Raw genomic sequence first — 25,427 nt, 5'->3', positions numbered from 1 at the left:
TAAGGACATTTAGTAAACTCCGGGAGAGGTGAAAGAAAAGCTTCAGGTACCCACAAACCTCAGCAGGTTATAAATGCTGCCAACACATTTCAGACTTTTGTGAGGCTTGAAATGTGCTCTGTGAGCCCTGGAGCTCAAATAGCATTAGCATCCCTGTAAGATCAGACTAAAAGCCCAGGCATGAGATTCTCCCGCCTGCTGGGCCTTCTCACCCTTCCTGGAGTCCAGACTGGCAGGAGAAAAGCAGGTGACTGGAAACCATGTGACAGGACACATCCAGTCCTAAACGCACGTGATTTTAGCACATCAGCTAAAACTCTAGGGCAGGATTTCCCCTGCTCCCGTCCCTCGCTGTTGGCGGCGAGCCCAGTGGGGTCCCAATGCAGCAACGAGGAGCAGCAGCTGGGATGGTCTGCCCAAAACACCCTCCCAGCGCAGCCTCCCTGGCTGGGCTCAGCAGCGCCCGATGATGACAGCACCGCTGGAAGAGCTGTGGCCAACCCTGCTGGTGTCCACAATGGGGGGGAGGGAGGAGCGACACCCAGGCCCGAGCAGCTGAGGCGGCAGCAGCCCCAACGTTCCCAGCAGCTGGTGCCCGACCGGAGCAAAGCGGAAGGCCAGGGGATGGGGCAAAGGCTGAGGGGAAAAGGGATGCAGCAAAGGGATGGAGGGAAGATGTGGGCAGTGCAGCTTTCTCTCTGAGAGGCGTCCATGGCCTGGTATACAGGTGTCCATGGGAAACGCCACTCTAGGGTACTGCTAATGTGTTTCCAGAGCCTCTGCTAATAGTCTGACAACATTCAGGTATCTGGCCAGATGAGACATGAAAATGCCTCCATGTCTAGTCCATGCTCTACCCACACAGGAGGGCCAGGATATGACCTAGCCTTCCCTATTCCGATGTCTTCTTTCTGCTGCAACCCAGATACCCTGAAAAATCTTCAAGTTGGGACACAGAGCCCAGATTACTGACCTACAAAATGGGTTTTCCTAGATTCCCTGCACCAAACAGGGTGTGTGTGTATCTAAAGCGCTGTCAAACGACAGCTGACTTATGGTGACTCCAGTTCCTCAAGGCAAGAGACACTCAGAGGTGGTGTGCCATTGCCTGCCTCTGCACAGCAGCCCTGAATTTCTTTGGTGGTCTCCCAATCCTAACACTAACCAGGGCTGACCATTCTTAGCTCCTGAGATCTGATGACCTCGGGGAGTCTGGGCCATGCTGGTCAGGGGAACATGGAAGTTCCATTTATTCACCTTGGCTTTTGGCTGAACCCAGATTTGTCTTCCTTTTCTGTTTCTGAGCCACCTTGAGTCTTTCTAGTGGAAGGAAGGAGAGACAGGCATATTTCGATTAAGGTAAATAAGATAAGTATGGAATTGCTCTCCGTGAATCTTATACTCCCCCTTAAAGTGGAGTGACCATCAGAATATCCTATGGCACTATCTCCCAAAACTCCATTCTACATACTCTGAAGAAATATTTCCCTTTTCTCCTGTCCTGAACCTTCTGCCCAGTAACTTCATTACATGTCCTGATTCCATCTAAGCAGGAGGCCCCCTTACCACTTGACGGGGCATCTTGGGCACGCTCCTGGGCCTGAGCCCTCTGACCTTCCTCTGACGGAGCTCCTTCTGCCTCAGAGAACTCTGCTTCCACCTTCACGGATCCTCCCCACATCTGGAACAACAGCAAGGGAGAGGGGTAAGAGAAGGACTGGAACAGGCTGAAAAGATGGATCCGGACCTACTCCCAGACTCCTCAACCCTGACTCCACCATCAAAGCTGCTTTAACCACAAGGGCAAGAACCAGGGTTGGGTTTTCTTCACAGCCTTGTGAATCATCTAGAGGTATAAATATCTAAGAATTGATAGGGACAACACACTGAAACATTTCTTATTTTAGAACAAAGCAGGAGTCAAGTGGCACCTTTAAGACCAATCAATTTTTATTTAGAACGGAAGCTTTCGTGTGCTCTTAAGCACACTTCATCAGACGAGGAATCCAGCACAGTGAGCCAAGCCATACATAGCTGAGCAGAGCCCTACAGAGCTGGTAGGCAGTGGCCCAGAATGCAACATGGTACAGATTTAAGAACCAATGACAGTGAAGTCAAATTATCTGGTAGGCAGTGGTTTAGAATGCCAAATGGTACAATGGCAGAATAGTAAAATTAATTTGTCCTTTGGTTCTGAAATTAAATTAAATGATTAAATTAAATCATCGGTTCTTAAATCTGTACCATGTTGCATTCTGGGCCACTGCTGAAGTGTGCTTAAGAGCACACGAAAGCTTACCTTCTAAATAAAAATTGGTTGGTCTTAAAGGTGAAACTTGACTCCTGCTTAAGTTTTATTCAGAATGTAAGCTTTCGTATGCTTAAAAAGCAGACTTAAGAGCAGAGCAGTAGACAAGTTGATGAAAAAAAAAATGGTTGGTTTGTAAAGAAATGGGTATCCTGCAATGTCTGTTTTGATACACGACCTGTACTCTGGGCAAGTGGCCACTGTTTGGACAGAATACAGACACACAGAATGGTTTCCAATTGGCTAAGGCGCTAGACTAGAATGTATTTTATCTCCCTGTCTCTTCAGTCTATAAGCAGAAGATATCATAAGGAAAGATGGATTAGATTTAGATGAAGGTGGAGTGAAAATTGGCAGAAAGAACACTGACCGTCTGAGATATGCAGATGACACATTAGAGGCAGAATGTACTGAAGACCAGAAATAATTTCTCATGAAGGCTAAAGCAGAACGTGCTAAAGGAAAATGACAGCTGAATATCAGGAAGACAAAAGTAATGACTAGTGTGGAATTACGGATATTTATGGTTGATGATGAAGAACCTGAAATCCTTCAAGATTTTCTCTTGGGAGCCTGAAAACAAGGGAGCCTGAAAACAAGAAATCAGGAGTCTGAGAAGGGTAACCATGAGAGTGTAAGGATGTGTCCCTGGTGACCAAGATCTAGTTAATTTGTGCCACATTATTCCCCACCACTATATGTGTGTAAGAGAAAGTTGGACAATGAAGAAGACTGATAGGAAGAAAGTTGATTTTCTGTGCTGGTGAAGGAGAGTTTACAGTTTCTACAGATACCGAGAACTGCCAAAAAGATAAATGAGCGGGTTTTACATCAAATCAAGACTCAATACTCCCTGAAAGCTAAAATGACGTAAAAGAGGCTATCAGATTTTGGTGACATTATGAGAAGACAGGAGACACTGGGAAAGACAAAAATTCTAAGGAAAGTGGAAGGCAGCAAGAAAAGAAGACAACCAAACTGGATTAACTCAATCAAGGAAGCCACAAGGGCCCTCAGTCTGCAAGACCTGAGCAAGGCTGTTAATGAGAGGACGTTCCTAGGATTGCTATAAGATGAAAGTGAATGGATTGCAGTTAACACACACACACAGAAATGGCTGGCAGGAAGCCTCAGCATAAGGTGCTTGCTTGAACGGAGTGACTGAAAGCCCCTCACCTGCTGTGCCTGCCTCTTCTCCTCTGCCTGACTCAGGAGGAAACTTTCGGCAAGGGCCACTGCCTGGGAACTGGTCTCTGGCCCGCATCCTCTCACCCAGCCCTGCACTTCCTGCAGCAGGATGGCCAGGGGCTGCTCCAGGATCACCAAGTCCACCATCTCCTTCTTGGTGCGCTTCTCTGGCTCCAGCCCTTGGTTGCAAACTCCATGGAGCCGGCTGCAAACCTCTCGGGGCCCATCAGCCTCGTCATAACAGAACTGCTGTAAGCATCGGCTGCGTCCATCTGCGGTCACAGGGTCCTGAACCAAGATCTCTGGCACGGCTCTTTCCCAAAATTCAGCCCCACTCTCTTCTTGGAGGGGATGGTGACCTTCCTTGGATATCTTGCCAGTTCCAAGCCCTTTGGGGTCCTTCTTTTCCATCTCCTTCCCTTTTCTCTTAGGTTGCTGCCTCTGACTCTGGAAAGACACTTTTATTCCCCTGGGTGTGAAAAGGGAGAGGGACAGATATCAAAAAGGAAGGAAGAAAACAGAATAGAACGGAGTTACATCACTGACCCTGATGAAGAGACACCTAAGGATTACTCTGGTGGATCAGAAGGAGCATCCTTGTTGTAGTTTGCAGATCAGAATTAACGTCACTGTGCTATATGACATATCAAGCATTCAAATATATTCCTGTTTAGTCCTCCAGACAACAAAAACACCGGTATTGACTATTTTAAAAATCTGTTGTGGATGTTATGAGCCTGGCTTCCAATTCCTGGGGATCAGTCTGTCTAGTGGACACATCTCAAGGCAAACTGGAGCCAGGAACAAGCAACTGGTAAGGGCTGAACCATTAGAGTCCACCACTCCTTAACGACTAGACCAAGGTGGTTTGCCTGAGGAGGTCAAGAAGGCGCCCAATCCCCTGGCTTCCCCCAAACTATTAATTATTCAATAGGGCTTTTCAACCATAGTAATGAGGTTGCACTGTACAAATGGCTTTACAAATTTACTTGGATGAATTACTGGGTACTGGAGTCTATATTCCTGCGTATAGTTCACTGTTAGCTATATCCTGCTATATAATGTTACATCATTTATTGGGTCATCTTAACAGTTATGCTTTCCTTCAGTCTGTGTTTCAGATTTTTCATTGGTTCTACTACCCAGATTCTATTTCATAGTGTATTGAATCCTGTTGAATATACTGAATCTCATTAAATGGCAGACTATAATTAACGTAGATTCAAGTGGGCAGCCGTGCTGGTCTGAAACAGCAGAACAAAGCTTGAGTCTAGAGGCACCTTTGGGACTGGAAAAGTTTTATTCCAGGGATAAGCTTTCATGTGCAAGCACGACTAACCCCCTGAATCTATGGAAGGCACCACATTATGCCGTGCAGAATAGAAGTCCATCAACCTTATGAAGAAACCTGCACAGGTACAGACAGATATTGCCTTTCTTACAAAAATGCAAAAGCCTGGATGATTCTGAACAAGCCTGTTTGCACACAAAAAGATTATACCCCGAGTAAAACTTTGTCTTAAAGGTGTCACCGGACTCAAACTCTGTTCTATAGTTAATGCAAATAACAGCAATACCCCCCGCCCATGGAAAGTGCAGATGGGGGGAACACTGGCCCAACTGTGTGGTATTTCGGGTAGCCAATCAGCACAAATAATTTATCCCATGTGATCACCCCAGGAACACCCTGTTGGCTCAGATTCAATTCAGTCAAATTGATATCCTGTTCCCTCTCCCCGGAAAGGGGCTTGAGGTGATTTTGAGCAGATAAAGGAAAAGAAAGGTCCCCTGTGCAAGCACCAGTCGTTTCTGACTCTGGGGTGACGCTGCTTTCACAACGTTTTCATGGCAGACTTTTTACGGGGTGGTTTGCCATTGCCTTCCCCAGTCATCTACACTTTCCCCCCAGCAAGCTGGGGACTCATTTGACCGACCTCAGAAGGATGGAAGGCGGAGTCAACCTCGAGCCGGCTACCTGAAAAACCAGCTTCCGCCGGGGATCGAACGCAGGTCTGAGCTTTATCACTGCACGCAGCTTTATCACTGCACCACGGGGCTCTTTAAATAAAATGCAGATAAAATGTGCCCGTTAAAATAATACCCAAACTCCCTTAATATACCAAACAGTCTCCCTCCTGGATGGACTTCATTCACCCTCCAGCAAGGAAGGATGCAGGGAGCGGGCTGGTCTGGGGGGGGCGCTCCTCACGCACACATCCCCGCTGCCGGCGGTCCCGATCCCCCAGAGGCCGCCGGGGAAAGACCCGCCTTGCAAGCCCTGCAAACCCCCCACCCTGCCTCAGGACCACACGAGGGAAAGATCTGCAGAGCCGCCTTGCAAGCCCTGCAGAAGCCTCCGGATCCCAACCCCCCGGGGGCTGTGCAAAGGAGACCCCGACAGAGAAGAGCAGCAGCCCCGCCTGCAAAGGATTTCCTTCCTGCGGAGGGACCTTCCCGGGCTCTGCCTGCTCTGGCCTGTCTGAAGCCTCCCCCTCCCCCTCCCCCGCTCGGCCTCTCTAGCCAGCAGCTCCGCTCTTTTAACCCTTTCCCGGCTGCAGAGGCCAGAAGAAAAGCTCCCTGCAGCTTCCCGTAAAGACTCCACCCCCGCGGGACTGGCCTTCCCTCGGCCCGGCTGCGGTCAGCGGCGCCTCTCGTGCGGCTGAACGGGGCTGCTCCGGGGTCCCTCCGCTCAGGCGTCTCAGGGAAGGGGGGCTGAGAAAGTGGCTCCCAGCTCCCGCCTCCTCCTCCTCCTCCGCCCAGTAAGAAGGACTGGGAGACATGCTTAGCCTGCGCCCTTTTTGCAATAGAGGAGCCTGCATCGGCAACTTTCTGCGGCCCCGTAGAGAGAGCGCCGGATCTCCAAGGCCGACAAAACAAAACAACTGCATATAGGTGTATAGTACACCTATATATATACATATATACGCCAGTTTGGTGTAGTGGTTAAGTGTGCGGACTCTAATCTGGGAGAACCAGATTTGATTCCCCGCTCCTCCACTTGCACCTGCTGGAATGGCCTTGGGTCAGCCATAGCTGTGGCAGAGGTTGTCCTTGAAAGGGCAGCTGCTGTGAGAGCCCTCTCAGCCCCACCCACCTCACAGGGTGTCTGTTGTGGGGGAGGAAGGTAAAGAAGATTGTGAGCCGCTCTGAGACTCTTTGGAGTGGAGGGCGGGATATAAATCCAATATATTCTTCTTCTTCTACATACATACACATATATATACCTACATATATATACATACACACACACACACACACACACACATATGTATATAGACATACATACATAGATATACGTACATACACACATATGTATATATAGGAACTCATTTGCATATTAGACCACACCCACTAATATCACCACTAATTCGCAAGAGGTTTTTTGTAGAGAAAGCCCAGCAGGAAATAATTTGCATATCACGCCACACACGCTGGCACCCAAATGGATAGGATTCCACTGAATAGCATCTGAATTGAAGCCCAAGACAGGCAGGCAGGAAAGGGCCCGCCCGGGGAGTTTTGAAAAATATTTCTTGGAGGGAAGCGACAGAGCAGAGCCCTGCTGCCGAGAAAGGAGGCTGAAAGTGGATCCTTCCCTCCCCCTTGTTTTGTGCCCCCCAGAACTGAACCCCATGCTTGCAGCCCCAGAGAGAGAGAAGGAGAAGAGCGGCTGGCAGCAGGAGAAACGGGGAAGAGGAAAGGGAGGGATGCCAGCCTCCAGGTGGGACCTGGGGAGCCTCCAGAATTACAGCTTCTCTCCAGGCTACAGAGATCTGTAGCCAATTCTTCCTCCCTACTTTTTATTTCAGCCAGTTTGGTGTAGTGGTTAAGTGTGCGGACTCTTATCTGGGAGAACCGGGTTTGATTCCCCACTCCTCCACTTGCACCTGCTGGCATGGCCTTGGGTCAGCCATAGCTTTGACAGAGGTTGTCCTTGAAAGGGCAGCTGCTGTGAGAGCCCTCTCCAGCCCCACCCACCTCACAGGGTGTCTGTTGTGGGGGAGGAAGGTAAAGGAGATTGTGAGCCGCTCTGAGACTCTTCGGAGTGGAGGGCGGGATATAAATCCAATATCTTCTTCTTCTTTGGTTTTAACTTTAGCAATAACCTTCATTGGATAGCCTCTGTTAGAGAATAGTTCTAGTTTTCCTGCTGCTTTTTAAATAATATTCCTCTTTAGTAGAGTTTCTCTTAAAAACTGCCCATAAGGCTAGTTGTTACATAGATGTTCGGGATGGTAGGCTTGAAATTGTAATAATCCATTTTTGTCTGTTGGTTTAGAATATAATTTGACATATAATCTATATTCTTCATCCCTTCTTACCAAAGCGTCTAAAAAATTAATCTCAGTTTTTAAGAATTTAGAGAAACTGTACTTAAAGAGGCAGATTATAAAAAAAGAAGCAGCAAAACTAGAGCAACAATTCTTGTATGTATGGTGTATTATAGTGTATTTTGCTGTTACAATAGCTCCGTTAGAAATGATTTGTATGAGAAACTGAGCAGAAGAAGAGCACCAAAACCGCCTTAAGTTCTGGAAGAGGTGAGTTCTCTTTCCCTTTCTTTTCTCCAATTAAGATTATTGCCAATGCCAAAACCAAAGCAGAAATCAAAAGTAGGAAATAATTGCTCCTGGAAAGAACTAATAATGGTATGGAAAACCTCACCTGTGGTTTTCTCAGTTCTCCCATCTCTTAGAAGATTAACAGATCTATCAAAAGACATAGTTGCACACTTACCAGGATGTGGAAATCCACCAAAAATTGGCTTGAGGAATCCTAAAAGCCTAAGAAACATGTTGGTAAGGGCAGATTTTAAGAGCAATGCAGGACTAGAGATGTAAAATTTCCGGAAATTTTGAAGCTCAGGGGAAAAAACCCTTTTTCTCAGAAAAAAATGGAAATTTTTGGAAAAATTGAAAAAAAATGTTACCCTAGCACAGAAGAGAGCCAGTTTGGTGTAGTGGTTAAGTGTGCAGACTCTTATCTGGGAGAACCAGGTTTGATTCCCCACTCTTCCACTTGCAGCTGCTAGCATGGCCTTGGGTCAGCCATAGCTCTGGCAGAGGTTGTCCTTGAAAGGGCAGCTGCTGTGAGAGTCCTCTCAGCCCCACCACCTCACAGGGTGTCTGTTGTCGGGGAGGGAGATAAAGGAGATTGTGAGCCACTCTGAGACTCTTGAGTGGAGGGCGGAATATAAATCCATTGTTATCTTCTTTTTTCTTTTCCAGATTGAAAGTCATTTGTTTACTTTAGGAACATAAAATATGACTATGGACAATTTTACTTGGCATGAAATTATCACAGCTAGCATATTAAAAATAAAATGTATCCAAACAATTATTACAAACAGAATTTATGTTTTAAATAATATTTATTTGTGATTGTAACAAATGGAGCAACACTCTCCTGAACTGTTTACTAGTTGATGTGGAAGAGACAAAAAAACCTCCACAAAACAGTTTTTAAAAACCCAGAAGTAACAGTTATTCATATTTCCTCTCCACAGTATTAAATAAAACTAAAAAAACTCATTCTCATAAAAAGAACTGAAGAGGGGGGAAGTGTATAGAAGGGAGCGTAGGACTAAATTTCAGTGAATGGGCATGACCTAGGATTTCCTTGTCCTCAGTGCACAAAAATTAGAATAATCTGATACCATACATATTTTTTAGAAATGATTTGAAAAATATTTGAACACTATGTCTTAAAATACTTTATTCATCATTTTAAAATAAAACATTCCATAATCAATTTCCTTTCTTTTTTCCATTTTTTTTTTGGTGGGGAGGAAGCAAAAAAAGGCTTCAGGGGGAAAAAAAAGTCCCCCCTCCCCCCCCAAAAAAAATTTTTTTTCCAGTTTCCTGGGCCTTCAAATCTCTAGGAGGAAGAAACCCATAGAACTCTAGGGCATTACCCATGTGGAAAATGCAAGGCTTGTAAAATGATGATATCTATGAAAGAATTTACTAACCCTGTCACTGGGTTGGTAGTAAAACTTAAATCCTTGACAAATTTGTGAGCCAAAACAAATAGTATGTGCAGCAATTTGTGGGTGTGGCTTATGGTACGCAGGAATGACATTGGGAGCTCTGAAAGCCAGGGTGCTGGATCATAGGTCCAGACTAGAGACGGATTCCAGAATCTCCCATGTTCACACATTTTAATGAGACAGGTCATTCCATCAGAGATTTAAAAAAATTATACAAATATAACTCAAAACCTTTCATTGAGGAAGATATCAATCAAGTACTCTTACAACAAGAAATCTACTGGATATTTAAATTCCAGGCAGCAGTGCTCAGTGGCCTGAATGCTAGTGTTGAGTATTCATCATTTTTATAAGATGGTTTAATTTTACCCTGTAAATTTGTATTTTCTGGAACAGAACTGGAAACCAATACTTACCTCTGACATAGGTTAAGTACCCTCTTTTTCCTACAACAGATTTAGGAGTTTCTGGATATGTTATAGTTGGCAAATTAGAGTAGCAACACATTTGGTACTTCTTAGCTGATGCCTTGGATATTATTAGAAAGCTAGTAGAATGAAATTGTGGACTGCCACTTTAAGAAAGACACTGAAAACATCCCTATGGGATCTATTTATTCCTCATGCATTGTTTTGTGGGTAAGAGCTGGGTGCAGAACTTTCAAGAGACTGCGTTGATCTATGCATAAGAAGGTGTTATCTGTGGGTAAGTTGGTGTGTTTAAGAATGGATATATGTAAAATATATTCGTATGTATGGTGTATTACAGTGTATGTTTTGTGCTACAATAGCTCCGTTAGAAATTATTTGTATGAGAGACTGAGCAGAAGAAGAGCAACAAAACTGCCTTAAGTTCTGGAAGAGGTGAGTTCTCTTTCTCTCTTGTTGTGGACTTTTGCTGACATTCCTCAAGGTGCATGGCTCTGGATCTACATTGATTAAAATGCTACTTTGAACATTGTCATTGAAATTTACAAAGGAGTAGTGCATGAGGTCTTAAGTAGATGTCGCCTTATAAACCTTGGAATGTGGTTATTGTAATTGTTATACAGTCATGTGTGTGATACATTGTAAAAGCACTTGAGAAATATATATTTTTAGTGCTTCAAAATAGAAGATCTACATATTACTGTATTTTTTCAGTGCAGTCTGTTTGTTTGATAATGGCACATGAGAGGAAGATGGTAAATCTATTTTATTTCACTTTTAAGAGCAAAGGTCAAGTAGGATTCAGGTTTAGGACTTATGAGGTGAACAGGCATGGGAATGAGGTAACCTTGTATGAATATAAACACCAGATAGTTTGTTACGAACAAGTAGCTGTTCCTGCTATCCAAATAAGTCTTTACAAATTGAGGAGAGACGTTTCTTGGCATTCCCTCTCAAGTAACTTCTGATTTACAGCAACTCTGAATTGACATTCTCCAAAACAGCCATGATTCAGCCATCTCTCTGAATCTCCTCCATTCCCCCAGCAGGGACTGTCTCTAGAGGTCGCCATGACTTCCAGATGCACACACTGACTCCACGTGCACACCCATAAAAGTACAAAAAGTACCCCCACAATAAAATTATTAATCCTCTACCAATTTTTACTCCACCTTCATCTGAAACTTATCCAGATATACTTATAATATGTTCTACACGCAGACTGAAGAGATCGGGAAACAAATTGTATTGTTTATACCTTTCCCAATTGGAAACCATTCTGCTGGAAATCCACAACTGGGGAGGAGAAATACATCTGTTAGGGTAACAGAAGGTGCTGGTTTTATTTCTCATTTTATTTTCTAGGCCTCTCTTCCTTGCTTTTCTTTGTATTGTTCAGTTCAGAATACGTTTGGTCAGAATCTTGTATTATTCTCATCCCCCCAAAAGGCAGAGATTTACTAGACATGAAATCTTACCTACCCATTTCTCAACTCAGATGCTGAAATCTTTGCTTCCATCCAAGTTAACACGCTTAACACCTTCGTATCTGAGTATATTCACTCTAACCAATATGGCTTCATCCTCAAGTGCAAGTATTGTTTAACTCATCGATGTTCTTGTCCTCACAACAACTGTGCAGGATAAGTTAGGCTGAGAGAGTGACTGGCCCAACGTCACCCACCAACTTCTACAGCAGAGCTGGACTTATGAACCTGAGTCTCGTGGTTAGTTCCCATGCTCAAACCTCAACACTGTGGAGCATATACCGGTATGTGTCTTTGTGGAAGATGTTACACAACAGGGGACAAGGAATGGCCTTCTACTGGCTGCCACCACCCTGGTAAGGGTCTGACTGGGAGGGTCCAGAGCACCCACCCAACCCACTTCTCTTCCTTATTAACAAATACCTTTTAACCGTGACCAAAGAGACGTGAGTACCCAGGCAGTTTAACAACGGATTTATTATAAGTGCTCAAACAATAAGTGGGTAGTAGAGACTTTGAGTGCAACAGGGAATAAAGCAACAGTAAAGGTTGATGCAAAGAAATAAATGCGACTATATATATGTCCCCTTCCTCTAATACAAAAACTCACCACCTATTTATGGTGAGGGATCTCTCCACAGCTGCAACCACCTCCAGACCAGCCTCAGCAGAGAGAACAACTTTCTTTTCCAGCCAAACCTATTTATGCTTTCCTCCCAGGTCCCACCTGCTCTTGGGCTCCTTTTCCCTCAAAAACCCTGCCACCCAATCAGAGGGACATCAGAAATCCTGGGAAATGTAGGTCCCTGTATCTACACCTACGCAGGCTTCTCCTTGCCACACTAGGGCTCAGAACGTGACAGATCAGGTCTCTAAGTGGGAATTAACTGCAAGGAAATGAGTGGATGCAGTCTGGAATTTGGAGGAGAGTGGATTCGTGTGGATGCATCACACCAAGGTGGTGGGAGAAAAGGGCAGATTGAGGAGGTTTGGTCATTGACAGGTTGCTGATGAATCTGTGCAGGGTTCATGATTTTTGTGGTCAATTGAGCTACTGTTGAGTATCTATATTCCGTGTGTATGATTTTGGGTGAACCTCTTCAAATGGGGAAGAAACCCTGCTTCACAAACAAAAATGCTTCCAGAGTGTAGGAGAAAAAAAGTATGCAGAGAAGCGGAGGAAGGGAGATGGACAGGAAAAGTTTCTCTAAGGTGGGAGGCGTTTTGAAGGTGGAGTCTACATTGTTAGTCAGTACATTTGGGAAAATGGGACATTCACACTGCTCCTTACCTACCAATCAAAAGATGCTATGAATCGCAGTTGGCAGGGGGAGCAGTGTGATGCTGTATGGAGAAGGATAAGCTTTCTGAACTTGGTATTAGTAAATTTTATCAGTTTTTTGGGTCCAAGCTACCCCCACCTTAAGACTTTGCTTCTAAAATTCCGTATATGTTTGGAACAATTCCGTATATGTCTGGAATGGAAAAAGTTCCATTCCAGAATAAATGTCCATAAATCAAAACTACATTCTCAGCTTACAGATACACACCTAAACAGCACTCAAGACTGCTACAGCACTGACACTGACTTCAGAGAAAGAGAGGTCAGTTACTGAAGACCGCTAAATAAAGGAAATAGTGTAAGGCTGGTCATTCCTTAAGTATGTTTGTATACTGAGTGAAAATAAAATTGTTGATTGGGTTGGCCTATGTTCTTTCTAAAGCTTATATATCTGGTACCTGGTATTACACATGTGGCCTGCCCCAATGAAGTGACATTTCTGTCAGATCGTTATAAAAAAATTAGTTCAACACCCTTAGACTAGGAAGTGACATGATTTTTCCCCTCTGTGAGTTCTTAGATGTTGTTGAAGACAGCCAGCCTGACAGAATCTCTCTCTATTCTGTAACTTTTTGCCCTATGTGAACTTCTTGAAGCTTCTGAAGAGTGCTACTATGACCGAAACGCTGCCCACATTCTCAGCATTCAAAAGGCTTCTCTTCTGTATGGGTCTGTAAATGACTTTGAAGACTGCCAATCTGACTGAATCTCTTCTCACACTTTGAGCATTGAAAAATCTTTTCCCCAGTGTGGGTTCTTTGATGTTTCTGAAGATAGCCACTGCAGCTGAAACCCTTCCCACACTCTGAACATTCAAAAAGCTTCTCCCCTGTGTGCGTTCTTAGGTGATTTTGAAGATGGCTATTCCAACTGAATCTCTTCCCACACTCTGAGCATTCAAAAGGCTTCTCCCTTGTGTGGCTTCGTAGGTGACAGTGAAGACTATGGTTGTCATGGAATCTCTTCCCACACTCTGAGCATTCAAAAGGCTTCTCCCCTGTGTGGGTTCTTAGATGACATAGAAGATGTCTACTCCGACTGAATCTCTTCCCACAAACTGAGCATTCAAAAGGCTTCTCCCCTGTGTGGGTTCTAAGGTGACTTTGAAGACTGCTACTGACCCTGAATCTCTTCCCACACTCTGAGCATTCAAAAGGCTTCTCTCCTGTGTGGGTTCGTAGATGACTTTGAAGATGGCTACTCCGACTGAATCTCTTCCCACACTCTGAGCATTCAAAAGGCTTCTCCCCTGTGTGGGTTCTTAGATGTCTTTGAAGATCGCCATTACAGCTGAATCTCTTCCCACACACTGAGCATTCAAAAGGCTTCTCCCCTGTGTGGGTTCGTAGATGACTTTGAAGACTATGACTGTCATGGAATCTCTTCCCACACACTGAGCATTCAAAAGGCTTCTCCCCTGTGTGGGTTCGTAGATGACTTTGAAGATGGCTACTGACCCTGAATCTCTTCCCACACTCTGAGCATTCAAAAGGCTTCTCCCCTGTGTGGGTTCTAAGGTGACTTTGAAGATGGCTACTGACCCTAAATCTCTTCCCACACTCTGAGCATTCAAAAGGCTTTTCCCCGGTGTGGGTTCTTAGGTGACTTTGAAGACTGCTACTGACTCTGAATCTCTTCCCACACTCTGAGCATTCAAAAGGCTTCTCCCCTGTGTGGGTTCTTTGATGCTGTTGAAGAGCACCATTTTGACTGAATCTCTTCCCACACTCTGAGCATTGAAAAGGTTTCTCCCCTGTGTGGGTTCTTAGATGAGTTTGAAGATTGCCCCTATGACTGAATCTCTTCCCGCACTCTGAGCATTCAAAAGGTTTCTCCCCTGTGTGGGATCTTAGATGTATTTGAAAATTGCCACTGTGACTGAATCTCTTCCCACACTCCGAGCATTCAAAAGGCTTCTCTTTTGTGTAGGTTCGTTGATGACTTTGAGGACTGCTACTGTGACTGAATCTTTTCCAACACTCTGAGCATTCAAAAGGCTTCTCTCCTGTGTGGGTTTCTGGATGCTGCTGATGACTGATATTTTGATGGAATCTCTTTCCACATTCCAAGCATTCAAAAGTTTTCTCCCCCGTGTGGGTGCTTCGATGGTCTTGAAGTGCACCATTTTGTCTGAATCTCTTCCCACACTCTGAGCATTCAAAAGGCTCTTTCTCTGAGTGGGTTCTTTGATGCTGTTTAAGAAGGGAACTATGACTGAATTTCTTTTCACATTCCAAGCATTCAAAACGTTTCTCCACTCTGTGGATCCTTTGGTGCACAAGGAGTTTTGATTTGTATCTGAAGTGCTTTCCACACCGAAAGCATTTACAAGCCTTCATAATACCGTGCTTTGAAAAATGTATATTATATTGGGTTTGATCTGAGAAGTTCATTCCACACTTCAAGCACTTGTACGTTTCCTCCAAGCTGTGAATTCCTTCTTGGAAATTCATTCTCTGCCAAGGAACTGATTTATCTGTCTTCTTCAACCTGCGTCTGAGTTTCTGCCCCTGAGACCTGCTTTGAATCCTGACGTTTCTTCTCACATCTTCTTTCTTGATGTCGTCTGGTGATACATGATGCAGTTCCTCATCCTCCTCGCTCCTCTGATCACTTCCTGCTGGAATAAAGAGAGAGATCTCCTGTTAGAATCCACACAAGAAGGTCTGATGTGCTCCTGAAGTTTCATCCATGCTCCAAATATTTCAGTGTCTTCCTCATGTTTTACAGTGAAGTGTACAACTGAGTATACACTATGAAAGTACATTAAGCTTCCTGCATCAGAGATGCTTGGTTGGGACTCTTAACCATTTTTATGGCCACCCATCTGTGTGACTTCTTTGATTTGAAGGGCTGTTTTATGATGGAAGCTATTTCTGTACTTCAAGTTATTATACAACTGCTCTCTTATGGCAATTCCCATCTGCAAAATGACATTCATTCTCTGACTGAAAGCAAATGCCACACTTTCATTTCCCTTTTCCCTGCAGTGGATTCTCTGGTTCACACAGAGACCTTTGTTCTTTGTTTTGTTGACTGACCTGTCTTCGTGGACTGGGGTTTCAGGGAGGACCCCTCTTTGAGAAGGAATGGGGTTCTCCCTCCTCTTACCTGCGTGGCTTTCCTCCTGCCTCTGTGGTCCATCTCCAAAGTTTTCTTCAGCATCTTCAATCTTGACTATTACCAAAGAGAACTCCTGGAAATCCCCAGCTGTCTCTTCTACATCTGCTGCTGGAATAAAGAGAGTTTCAATCAGCACCCATGTAAGAAGCCAAACCACCAGTCAGGCACTCCTCACTCCTGGGTCTCCATTTCTTTTATAAGATCTTTTTTCCCGAGCTGCTGGTTACACCTTATCCCTGCCAGGCCCTTGCATAGAGCTGTTTTGATATTCTGCCCATCCCTCCTCTCCCCAAACGTATTTTAAGGGGGAAGGTGGCAACGAATGATTGCCCTGCTGCTCCCACTTAACTGGCCGTGCAGCTCTTTTTACTCTCCGCTCTTGACGATGAAATACAAGAAGTCCTCATGAAATCCACTCTTGCAACTGCACTGAGAGTTTCCTTCTAGTTCCGAAGAGAGCCAAGAGGAGCTGGTTTCCAGCCTCCCCCAAATACCCCTTTTCTGTGCATCGAATCAGGCTCGCACCAAGTGAACCCAGGGCCAGGCCCAGGGTTTCTTGTACCCCAGGCCCCCGTTTCTCTCCGCCACAAGCACAGACCCGGAAAGGCCAAGTGGGTGCGGCAGGATGGTGCGTGTGTTCAGAAGCGCCCCCACTGACCCTGCTTACCCTTTCCAGGTGAGTGGTGTCGGCCAGGAAAGCTGAGCAACGTCAGCGCAGCAGCAAGTGCAACTGGAGTCTGGCTCCGAGCAAGCCCACTCCGCGCCATTTGCCACTGCTTTGCTTGCCCTTGCTGCTGCGGAGGGAATGGGGGCCAGGGGTCTAGGACACCAGAAAGTCTGGGGCCGGCCCTGGGCTCACTTGGTGAGATCCTGGTATGATGCCCAGAAAATGTGTAACCCAATGAGGGACTGTTTCAACGGTGACCATACATCCGTTGAAACAGTCCCTCATGTTTTGCTCCGCTGTTTGTTATATTCACAGCTTCGTAACTCACTGCTGTCCCATTTTGTAGAAATCAGGAGGCTGTTCAGATGCCTTAAAAGTCTGTAGGCTCCTGAGCGGTTTCTCCCCAAAAGACACTGAAATAGTAGCCAAATTTATTTTTCTGGCCACCAAGATACGCCAAAGGATTCTGTAGCCATAGTTTTAATTGATAACGGTGTTTCTAAATTTTAACTGTACCTTTTGTATTTTATAGGTAATTTTTATTCTGTGTAACTGTATATTTCTTTTCTGCCAATAAAGGCTGATGATGATGATGTGTATTTGGGTCACAGGAAAGCTGAGCAGGGTCAGTTGGGCAGAGCCTCTATTGCCACCCTTTCAAGGTTCCTCGGTGCCCCTTCCCTGCCGGCACTGCCCGCATGGAGGCGAGAGGCAGGGGGCAAGGGCAAGCACAGTGAGGAAGGGACAACAGGGCATGTGCGGGGAGAGGGCACCCAATGTCCACCCTTTTGGCCAGGTAGTGACCTAGGTGGCCACCTACCTGGTCAACTGGGACTCACCGGCCCTGAGTGAACTACACAATGCAGAGGGAGACCCCTATGGTGTTTGGAAGAGGTGCCATTTCTTAGGGGGGGGAGTTAATGACCGATGAGAAAACCAGCCCTGCAGTGTAGGGCCACCTTTCTCAAGGTCAGGAATATAAATTGACCAAATAAATAAGGTCAGGATAATTTTCTTGCTATTCCTGGGCCATTCTCTACAACTTAGCTGGGCCTACTGTCTAATGCCCAGCAATTTCTGAATCGCTGCCTTTTCTAGAACCACCGAGTCAGTCTGTCTCTCTTATTCTCAGCAAGAGATAGCCAGAAGACTGGCTTAGGGGGCCTCAAGGTCATTCACTGGTTCCCAGGGCTGAATCTAGGGGGGGGGCAGAGGGGGGTGCCTGCTCTGGGCGCTGACAGAGGGGGGAGGTGCCAAATTGGGTATGGAGTCCACTGTATTCCATGGGACCATAAGATAGAATGGTCCATAAGGGGGCATCAGTTTTTAATTTTGCCCCCCCCCTCAAAAAAACATGTAGATCCAGTCCTGCTGGTTCTAGTAGAGCAAGAGCCTCTGATAGCCCATCCCAGAGGAACACATAGTGACAAAAAGTCCAGCTAAGGCCTCAGAAGACTCTATCCTGTTCCATCTTCCCCAAAGACCTGTAACACACAGGGAATAGTGTGTGTCAAGACAGTGTGCGACTGCAATAAAAAAAGGCCAACGCCATGCTGGGAATTATTAGGAAGGGAACTGAAAACAAATCAGCCAGTATCATAATGCCCCTGTATAAATCGATGGTGTGGTCTCATTTGAAATACTGTGTACAATTCTGGTCACCTCACCTCAAAAAAGATATTATAGCATTGGGAAAAGTGCAGAAAAGGGCAACTAGAATGATTAAAGGGTTGGAACACTTTCCATATGAAGAAAGGTTAAAACGCTTGGGGCTCTTCAGCTTGGAGAAACGTCGACTGTGGGGTGACATTTATAGAGTGTTGGACTGGATGGGTCATTGGCCTGATCCAACATGGCTTCTCTTATGTTCTTATGAATATGCCCCAAACATACCAATATGCAATACATTTTCAGCATGATCAGGCTTCTTCAGACAGAAAGAGGGTGGAGAGATGGATCATTTTTACATGCGGAAGGAAAGAAGTCCAAGAAAGAGGGAAATGTGGGGGAGCTAGTTTGGCAGACCCATAGAGGGGCACAGGGGTGTCATTGTTGTCTACCCACTTCATTTGGGATAGGGGGGCAATGGTGACGGCTGGCTTTGGAGAAACCCAGGCATCGGGACATGCTGAGTGCAAAAGGGGGTGAGAGGGACCTAGCGTTTGGAAAGAAGTTGCTCCCTGGCCTCCTATTGTGGATCAACCACCTGTGCTTCAACTGAGAACTTGTCTCTTTGCTTACTGGGCTACTGCGTCTCTTCAACAGCACACGATTGCACCCTCTTGGGATGAGGACTGATCCACCTTATGACAACAGAGGTTGTTGTGTGGTTTGGCTTAAGCCAGCTCCCCCTGGGTGGCAGTGTTAACCTGTGGGACTACTAAATGTAAAGGATACCCACTTGTTGCCAGTTCATTGGGGAAGGAAACAGTCTCTTCAGATCTTCTGGAGAAACTCTGCACCCGTTCTTCACATGCAAGGCCTTGGTCTGTCTCCAGCATAGGATCTCTGACATCCCTGGCTTCTTAAATAGACAGAGAGAGGGTGGGGGATGGGTCATTTTGATATGGAGAAGAAAAGAAATTCAAGAAAGGATAATTTCTTCTGGAAGGACAGAACAGTGATCTATATCAAAACCCACAAGACAAACCACTCTGAGAAATGTTGCTTAGAAGTGAAGAGGAAAGATCCCATGCGTATTCCTTTTCAGTTCTCTTGACATGACTTTAAAGGATACCCACTTGTTGACAGTTCATTTGGGAAGGAAACAGTCTCTTCAGATCTTCCGGAGAAACTCTGCACCCGTTCTTCACATGCAAGGCCTTGGTCTGTCTCCAACATAGGATCTCTTACATTCCTGGCTTCTTCAGACAGAAAGAGGGTGGGGAGATGGATGATTTTTACATGGGGAAGGAAAGAAGTCCAAGAAAGAGGGAAATTTCTTCTGGAAGGACGGAACAATAATCTAGATCAAAGCCCATAAAGCAAACCACTCTAAGGGAGATGGATCTACTCCAGATTACAGTCAGAGTGGATGGCCAAAATCCCGATATGGGGAAGGGGATACTGTTAAGGCAACTGACAAATCAGGATCTGGCTCCATCCAGAGTCGTTCTGAGGGCCTCTCAGTCTTGCCTTTGTTTCAGGCCACAACACCCTCTCTGGCTTGGATGATTCCCACAACACTGGCCTCAGCTGCCCCTGGACCAGGGGGGCGGTTTTATCACTCTACCTGGTCATGCTGAACATCGCTTTCATGGCCACCCCAACTTCTCGAGGCAAATAGTGGTGGCCGATTTCCTGCACTAGCCTCACAAACATATATTTCTGTTAATTCATGCATCATCCCAATGGCAGCGATTTGCACCTTTAGCACCTCTGAAAGATGCTTACCCAGAAAAGCCACGCTCCCATAGTTCTCCACCATGACTTCCCTGTAGAGAGCTTTTTGGCCCGGATCCAGCAGGCCCCACTCCGCCTCGGTGAAATACACGGCCACCTCCTCAGAGGAAAATGGAGACTGAAAGAAGAAGCAGATTCCCTCATCAGAGATCATGGCAGGCAGAGCCTGACACTCTCAGTGGGGGTAGTTTATGAGGGTGCAGGATGCAGAGCTCAGTATGTGTAAAGGCAGTGCTATTCAGAGCCTCTCTTCCTCAGACAGCAGGAGCAAAAGCTTCCCTGAGAAAGAACTGAGGGCCCTGACTATTCCCCGTTGTCCCCCTCCCCCTACCTGGACCAGAGGCTGAGGAGGCGTTTCCACTTCTCCGCAAAGAAAAGGGCTGCATAACGTCTCTTCACTGCCTGCAATGGAGACAAAATGGGAAGGAAGAATTCTAGCCTCAAATTCCTGTTTTGTTGGCTTGTCTCAATCTTCCTTACGCATCCCAATTCCCAGGTTGTGAAACCTTGTCTTCTCTACACTCTAGAAAACTCTGTAATAAAATTCAGTAAATTGTGGGAGAGGTGAAAGACAAGTCTCAGGTAGCTACAAACCTCAGGGGGTTATAAATGCTGCAAACATTTCAGAATTCTGTGTGGCTTGAAATGTGCCCTGTGAGCCCTGGAGCACAAATGGCTTTAGAATCCCTGCTAGATCAGACCAAAATCCAGACATGACATTCTCCCACCTCCTGGGCCTTCTTACCCATCATGGAGTCTGGACTGGCAGGAGACTAGAAACCATGTGACATGACACATCCAGTCATAGAATCATAGAGTTGGAAGGGACCTCTAGGGTCAACTAGTCCAACACCTGCTCATAAACTCACAAACACTTCCCCCTAAGTTCACAGGATCTTCATTGCTGTCAGATGGCCATCTAGCCTCTGTTTAAAAACCTCCAAGGAAGGAGAGCCCACCACCTCCCGAGGAAGCCTGTTCCACTGAGGAACCACTCTAATGGTCAGGAAGTTCTTCCTAATGTTGAGTCGGAAACACTTTTGATTTAATTTCAACCCATTGGTTCTGGTCCTACCTTCTGGGGCCACAGAAAACAATTCCACACCATCCTCTATATGACAGCCCTTCAAGTACTTGAAGATGGTGATCGTATCATCTGTCAGCCGCCTCCTCTCCAGCTAAACATCCCCAGCTCCTTCAACCTTTCCTCATACGACTCTGTCTCCAGACCCCTCACCATCTTCATCACCCTCCTCTGGACCCGCTCCAGCTTGTCTATATCCGTCTTAAAATGTGGTGCCCAAAACTGAACACAATACTCCAGGTGAGGTCTCATCAGAGCAAAGCGATATCATCACATCACGTGATCTGGACACTATACTTCTGTTGATACAGCTCAAAATTGCATTTGCCTTTTTAGCCACTGCAACACACTGTTGACTCATGTTCAGAGTATGATCCATTAAGACCCCTGATCCTTTTCACACATACTAAAGCTAAGACAAGTCTCCCCCATCCTATAACCATGCATTAGATTTCTCCTATCTAAATGCAGAACTTTGCATTTATCCCTGTTAAAATTCATTTCATTGGTTTTAGCCCAGTTTTCCAGCGTGTCAAGGTCATCCTGTATCTGTCTTCTTCTGTGTTTGCAACCCCTCCCAATTTAGTATCATCTGCAAATTTAATAAGCATTCCCTCTATTCCTTCATCCAAATCATTGATAAAGATGTTGAACAAAACAGGTCCCAGGACAGATCCCTGAGGCACTCCACTTGTCACTCCTCTCCAAGAGGATGAGGAACCATTCACAAGCACTCTTTGGGTGCGATCTGTCAACCAGTTACAGATCCACCTAACGGGAACAGGATCCAAACCACATTTTACCAACTTGTTAACAAGGTAAAACCTTATCAAAAGCCTTACTGAAGTAAAGATAAACAATGTCTACAGCATTCCCCTGATCCAGCAAGGTAGTCACTTTCTCAAAAAAAGAGATCAGGTTACTCTGACATGACTTGTTCTTGAGAAAAACATGCTGGCTCTTAGTAATCACAGCCATTCTTTCTAAATGTTCCAGGACCGACTGTTTCATGATTTGTTCTAAAACTTTTCCAGGTATAGACGTCAAGCTGACGGGTCAGTAGTTACCCGGATCCTCCTTTTCCCCCTTCTTGAAGATGGGGACAACATTCGCCCACCTCCAATCTTCCGGCACCTCTCCTGTTCTCCAAGAATTCTCAAAAATAATAACCAGAGGCTCAGAAATTATATCTGCAGGCTCTTTTAGAACCCTTGGATGCAGTTCATCTGGCCCTGAGGACTTCGTTTCATTTAAATAAACTAGGTGTTTATGCACTACCCTATGCTGATGCTAGGTTGGAACTTCATACCCTCATTATATGTCTGTTTTTGCCATGTTGAGCACCGTTTCCCTCAGAAGAGAAGACTGAGGAAAAGTAGGAATTCAGCAGTTCCGCCCTCTCATTGTTACCTGTTACAATTTCACTTTCCTGCCCTCGCAATGGGCCTACCGTGTCTTTGCTCTTTTTCTTACTCTGAACACAAGAAAAGAACCCTTTTTTGTTGTTTTTAGCATCTTTGGCCAGCCTAAGCTCACGCTGAGCTTTATCTTTCCTAACTTTTTTTCTACAAGCACTGGTGATTTGTTTATATTCATCCTTGGTTATAAGGCCCTCCTTCCAATTCCTAAAGGAATCTTTTTTATTTCTCAGGTCTTCAGAGAGCTGTTTATGGAGCCAACTCGGCTTCTTTAGGCTTTTTCAATTTTTTCTTCTCATAGGAATTGTCTGTGATTGTGCTTTCAGTATTTCGCTTTTAAGAAACTCCCACCCCTCCTGAACCCCCTTCTTCCTAAGTATTTCTGACCATGGGATTTTACCCAGCATAGTTCTAAATTTATCGAAGTTTGCCTTTCTAAAATCCAACCTATAAGTCTGACTACATATAGCTTTTCCCTTCCCTAAGACTGTAAATTCCAAAATCACATGGTCACTACTGCCCAGGGTGCCCACTATTTCCATATCTTCGATCAATTCTTCCTTGTTGGTGAGAATCAAATCCAAGATAGCAGTTCCCCTTGTTTCCTTCTTCACTTTCTGGAAAAGGAAGTTGTCAGCAAGACAAGTCAGGAATCTATTTGATTTTTCATTTTTAGCAGAGTTGGATTTCCAACGGATGTCCGGGTAATTGAAATCTCCCATGATCACTGTATCCCTTCTCTTGGAGAACTTTGCAATCTGCTGTAGAAGTATTTCATCCAAGTCCTCTGCCTGACTTGGTGGTTTATATAGCAGACCCCCACAATAATATCACTGTTATTTCTTACTCCTTTTATTTTTACCCAGAGACTCTCAACTGAGCTGCCATGCTCAGATTCACATATTTCCTCACAAGTAGATACCTCCTTCACATATACTGCTATGCCTCCGCCCTTTCTCATTTGCTTGTCCCTTTTAAATAAGTTGTACCCCTGAATCCTAATATCCCAGTTGTGAGTGTCATCCCACCAAGTTTCAGTAAGGCCTATTATGTCATAGTCTCCTTCCTTTATTAGGACTTCCAGTTCCTCCTGTTTGTTTCCAATACTCTGTGCATTAGAGTAGAGACATCGGAATCCACGTTTTATGCATCCGTTCAGGCCTGCAAGTTAACATTATCTAGCTTATGCACCACTCTTTGCATATCTTTAATGTTCTTATCCCCAGTTTCTGGCATCATACGAGGCTTTAAATTATTGTCTTGCTCCCCCATACAATTTAGTTTAAAGCCCTCCTTATTAGGTTAGCAAGGCTGTTACCAAACACCCTTTTTCCTACTGCCGTAAGGTGCAAACAATCTCCTGACAGAAGACCACCATCTTGAAAGCGTAAGCCGTGGTCCAGAAATCCGAAACTTTCCTGACGACACCACTGACGTAGCCAGTCGTTTATTTGAAGTATTTGTCTTTCTCGTTCTAAGCCAGTCCTAAACCCATGTGATTTTAGCACATCAGCAAAAAGTCTAGGGTGCTGCCAATGTGTTTCCAGAGCGTCTGCAGATAGCCTGACTTAACATTCAGGCATTGGCTGGATGAGATATGAAAATGACACCGTGTCCAGCCCATCTTCTACCCTCAAACCTTACAGGGGGACCAGGCCATGGCCTGGCATCCCTAATCCAGTATCCTCTTTCTGAGTGTTGCAACCCAGATGCCCCGAAAAGTCTTTAAACAGACACAGAGCCCAAATTACACAGAGCCCAAATCTGACAGTGGATTTTCCTAGATTTGCTGCCCTAGAACAGGGTGTGTGTGTATGTGTGTGTCTAAAGTGCTGTCAAGTCATAGCTGACCTATGGTGACTTCAGTTCCTCAAGGCAAGAGCCCTTCAGAGGTGGTGTGCCATTGCTTGCCTCTGCCTAGCAACCCAGAACTTCTTTGGTGGTCTCCCAATCCTAACACTAACCAGGGCTGACCATTCTTAGCTTCTGAGATCTGATGACCTTGGGGAGTCTGGGCCATGCTGGTCAGGGGAACATGGAAGTTCCATTTATTCACTTTGGCATTTAGCTGCACCCAGCTTTGTCTTCCTTTTCTTTTTTGAGCCACCTTGAGTCTTTCTAATAGAAGGAAGGCGAGATATGAATATTTCCATTTAATGTAAATACAAATGGAATTGCTGTCCGTCAATCGGTATGTTTCCCCTTAAAGTGGAGTGGCCATCACGACATTCTATGGCACCATTTCCCAGAACTCCATGCTACGTAGTCTGCAGAAGTATTCGCTTTGTCTCCTGTCCTGAACTTTCTGCCCAACAACTTCACTATATTCCCAGATCCCCTCAAGGTAGGAGGCCCCCTTACCACTTGACAGGGGATCTTGGGCACGCTCCTGGACCTGCGCCCTCTGACCTTCCTCTGATGGAGCTCCTTCTGCCTCAGAGAACTCTGCTTCCACCTTCAAGGATCCTCCCCACATCTGAAACAACAGCAAGGGAGAGAGGTAAGAGAAGGACTGGAACAGGCTGAAGAGATGGATCCGGACCCACTCCAGACTCCTCATCCCTAATTCCACCACCAGAGCTGCTTAACCACATGGGCAAGAACTAGGGTTGGGTTTTCTTCACAGCCTAGTGAATAATCTAAAGGTAAAAAGAACTGATAGGAACAATACATTGAAACATTATCTATTTTATTTATTAGTTCAATTCATAGCCCTCCCCCCGCACCAAGGCAGGCTCAGGGCAAATTGAAAGAGCCAAACCAGCACAGTTCCCCATAAACTAATGAAAAACAATTTATAACAGTAAAAACATCATAAAGTGCTATATGTGTGATGGCGAGATATAGCTGTCCACGGTCTCTGATGAAAGGAGGACAAAATCCTTTCAAGACGAATCTTTTGAACCAGAAGGTAGAGTTTCAGAAAGCAAAACTGCACTGAGAAGAACTGGAAGAAAGAAACCACGAGGAGGAGATGGGATATATCAGTAG

General features: G+C 45.3%; 1 protein-coding gene across 1 annotated transcript; it reads right to left on the bottom strand.

Moving 5' to 3' along the window:
- Positions 1 to 1,662: 1,662 nt before the first annotated feature.
- On the bottom strand, positions 1,663 to 24,996 carry LOC132567229 (zinc finger protein 436-like). Its single transcript, XM_060232918.1, has 9 exons — positions 24,798 to 24,996; positions 20,266 to 20,336; positions 19,926 to 20,031; positions 15,854 to 15,973; positions 15,158 to 15,362; positions 13,686 to 14,704; positions 3,581 to 3,768; positions 2,824 to 2,897; positions 1,663 to 1,681 (listed from the first exon to the last, which is right to left on the bottom strand). The coding sequence occupies exons 1-9, from the start codon at positions 24,994 to 24,996 to the stop codon at positions 1,663 to 1,665; spliced, it is 2,001 nt and encodes a 666-aa protein (XP_060088901.1).
- Positions 24,997 to 25,427: the final 431 nt, after the last annotated feature.

Source organism: Heteronotia binoei, chromosome 2, assembly GCF_032191835.1.
Source record: "Heteronotia binoei isolate CCM8104 ecotype False Entrance Well chromosome 2, APGP_CSIRO_Hbin_v1, whole genome shotgun sequence".
Classification (NCBI taxonomy): Eukaryota; Metazoa; Chordata; class Lepidosauria; order Squamata; family Gekkonidae; genus Heteronotia; species Heteronotia binoei.
This window is presented reverse-complemented; position numbering and strand designations above follow the sequence as displayed.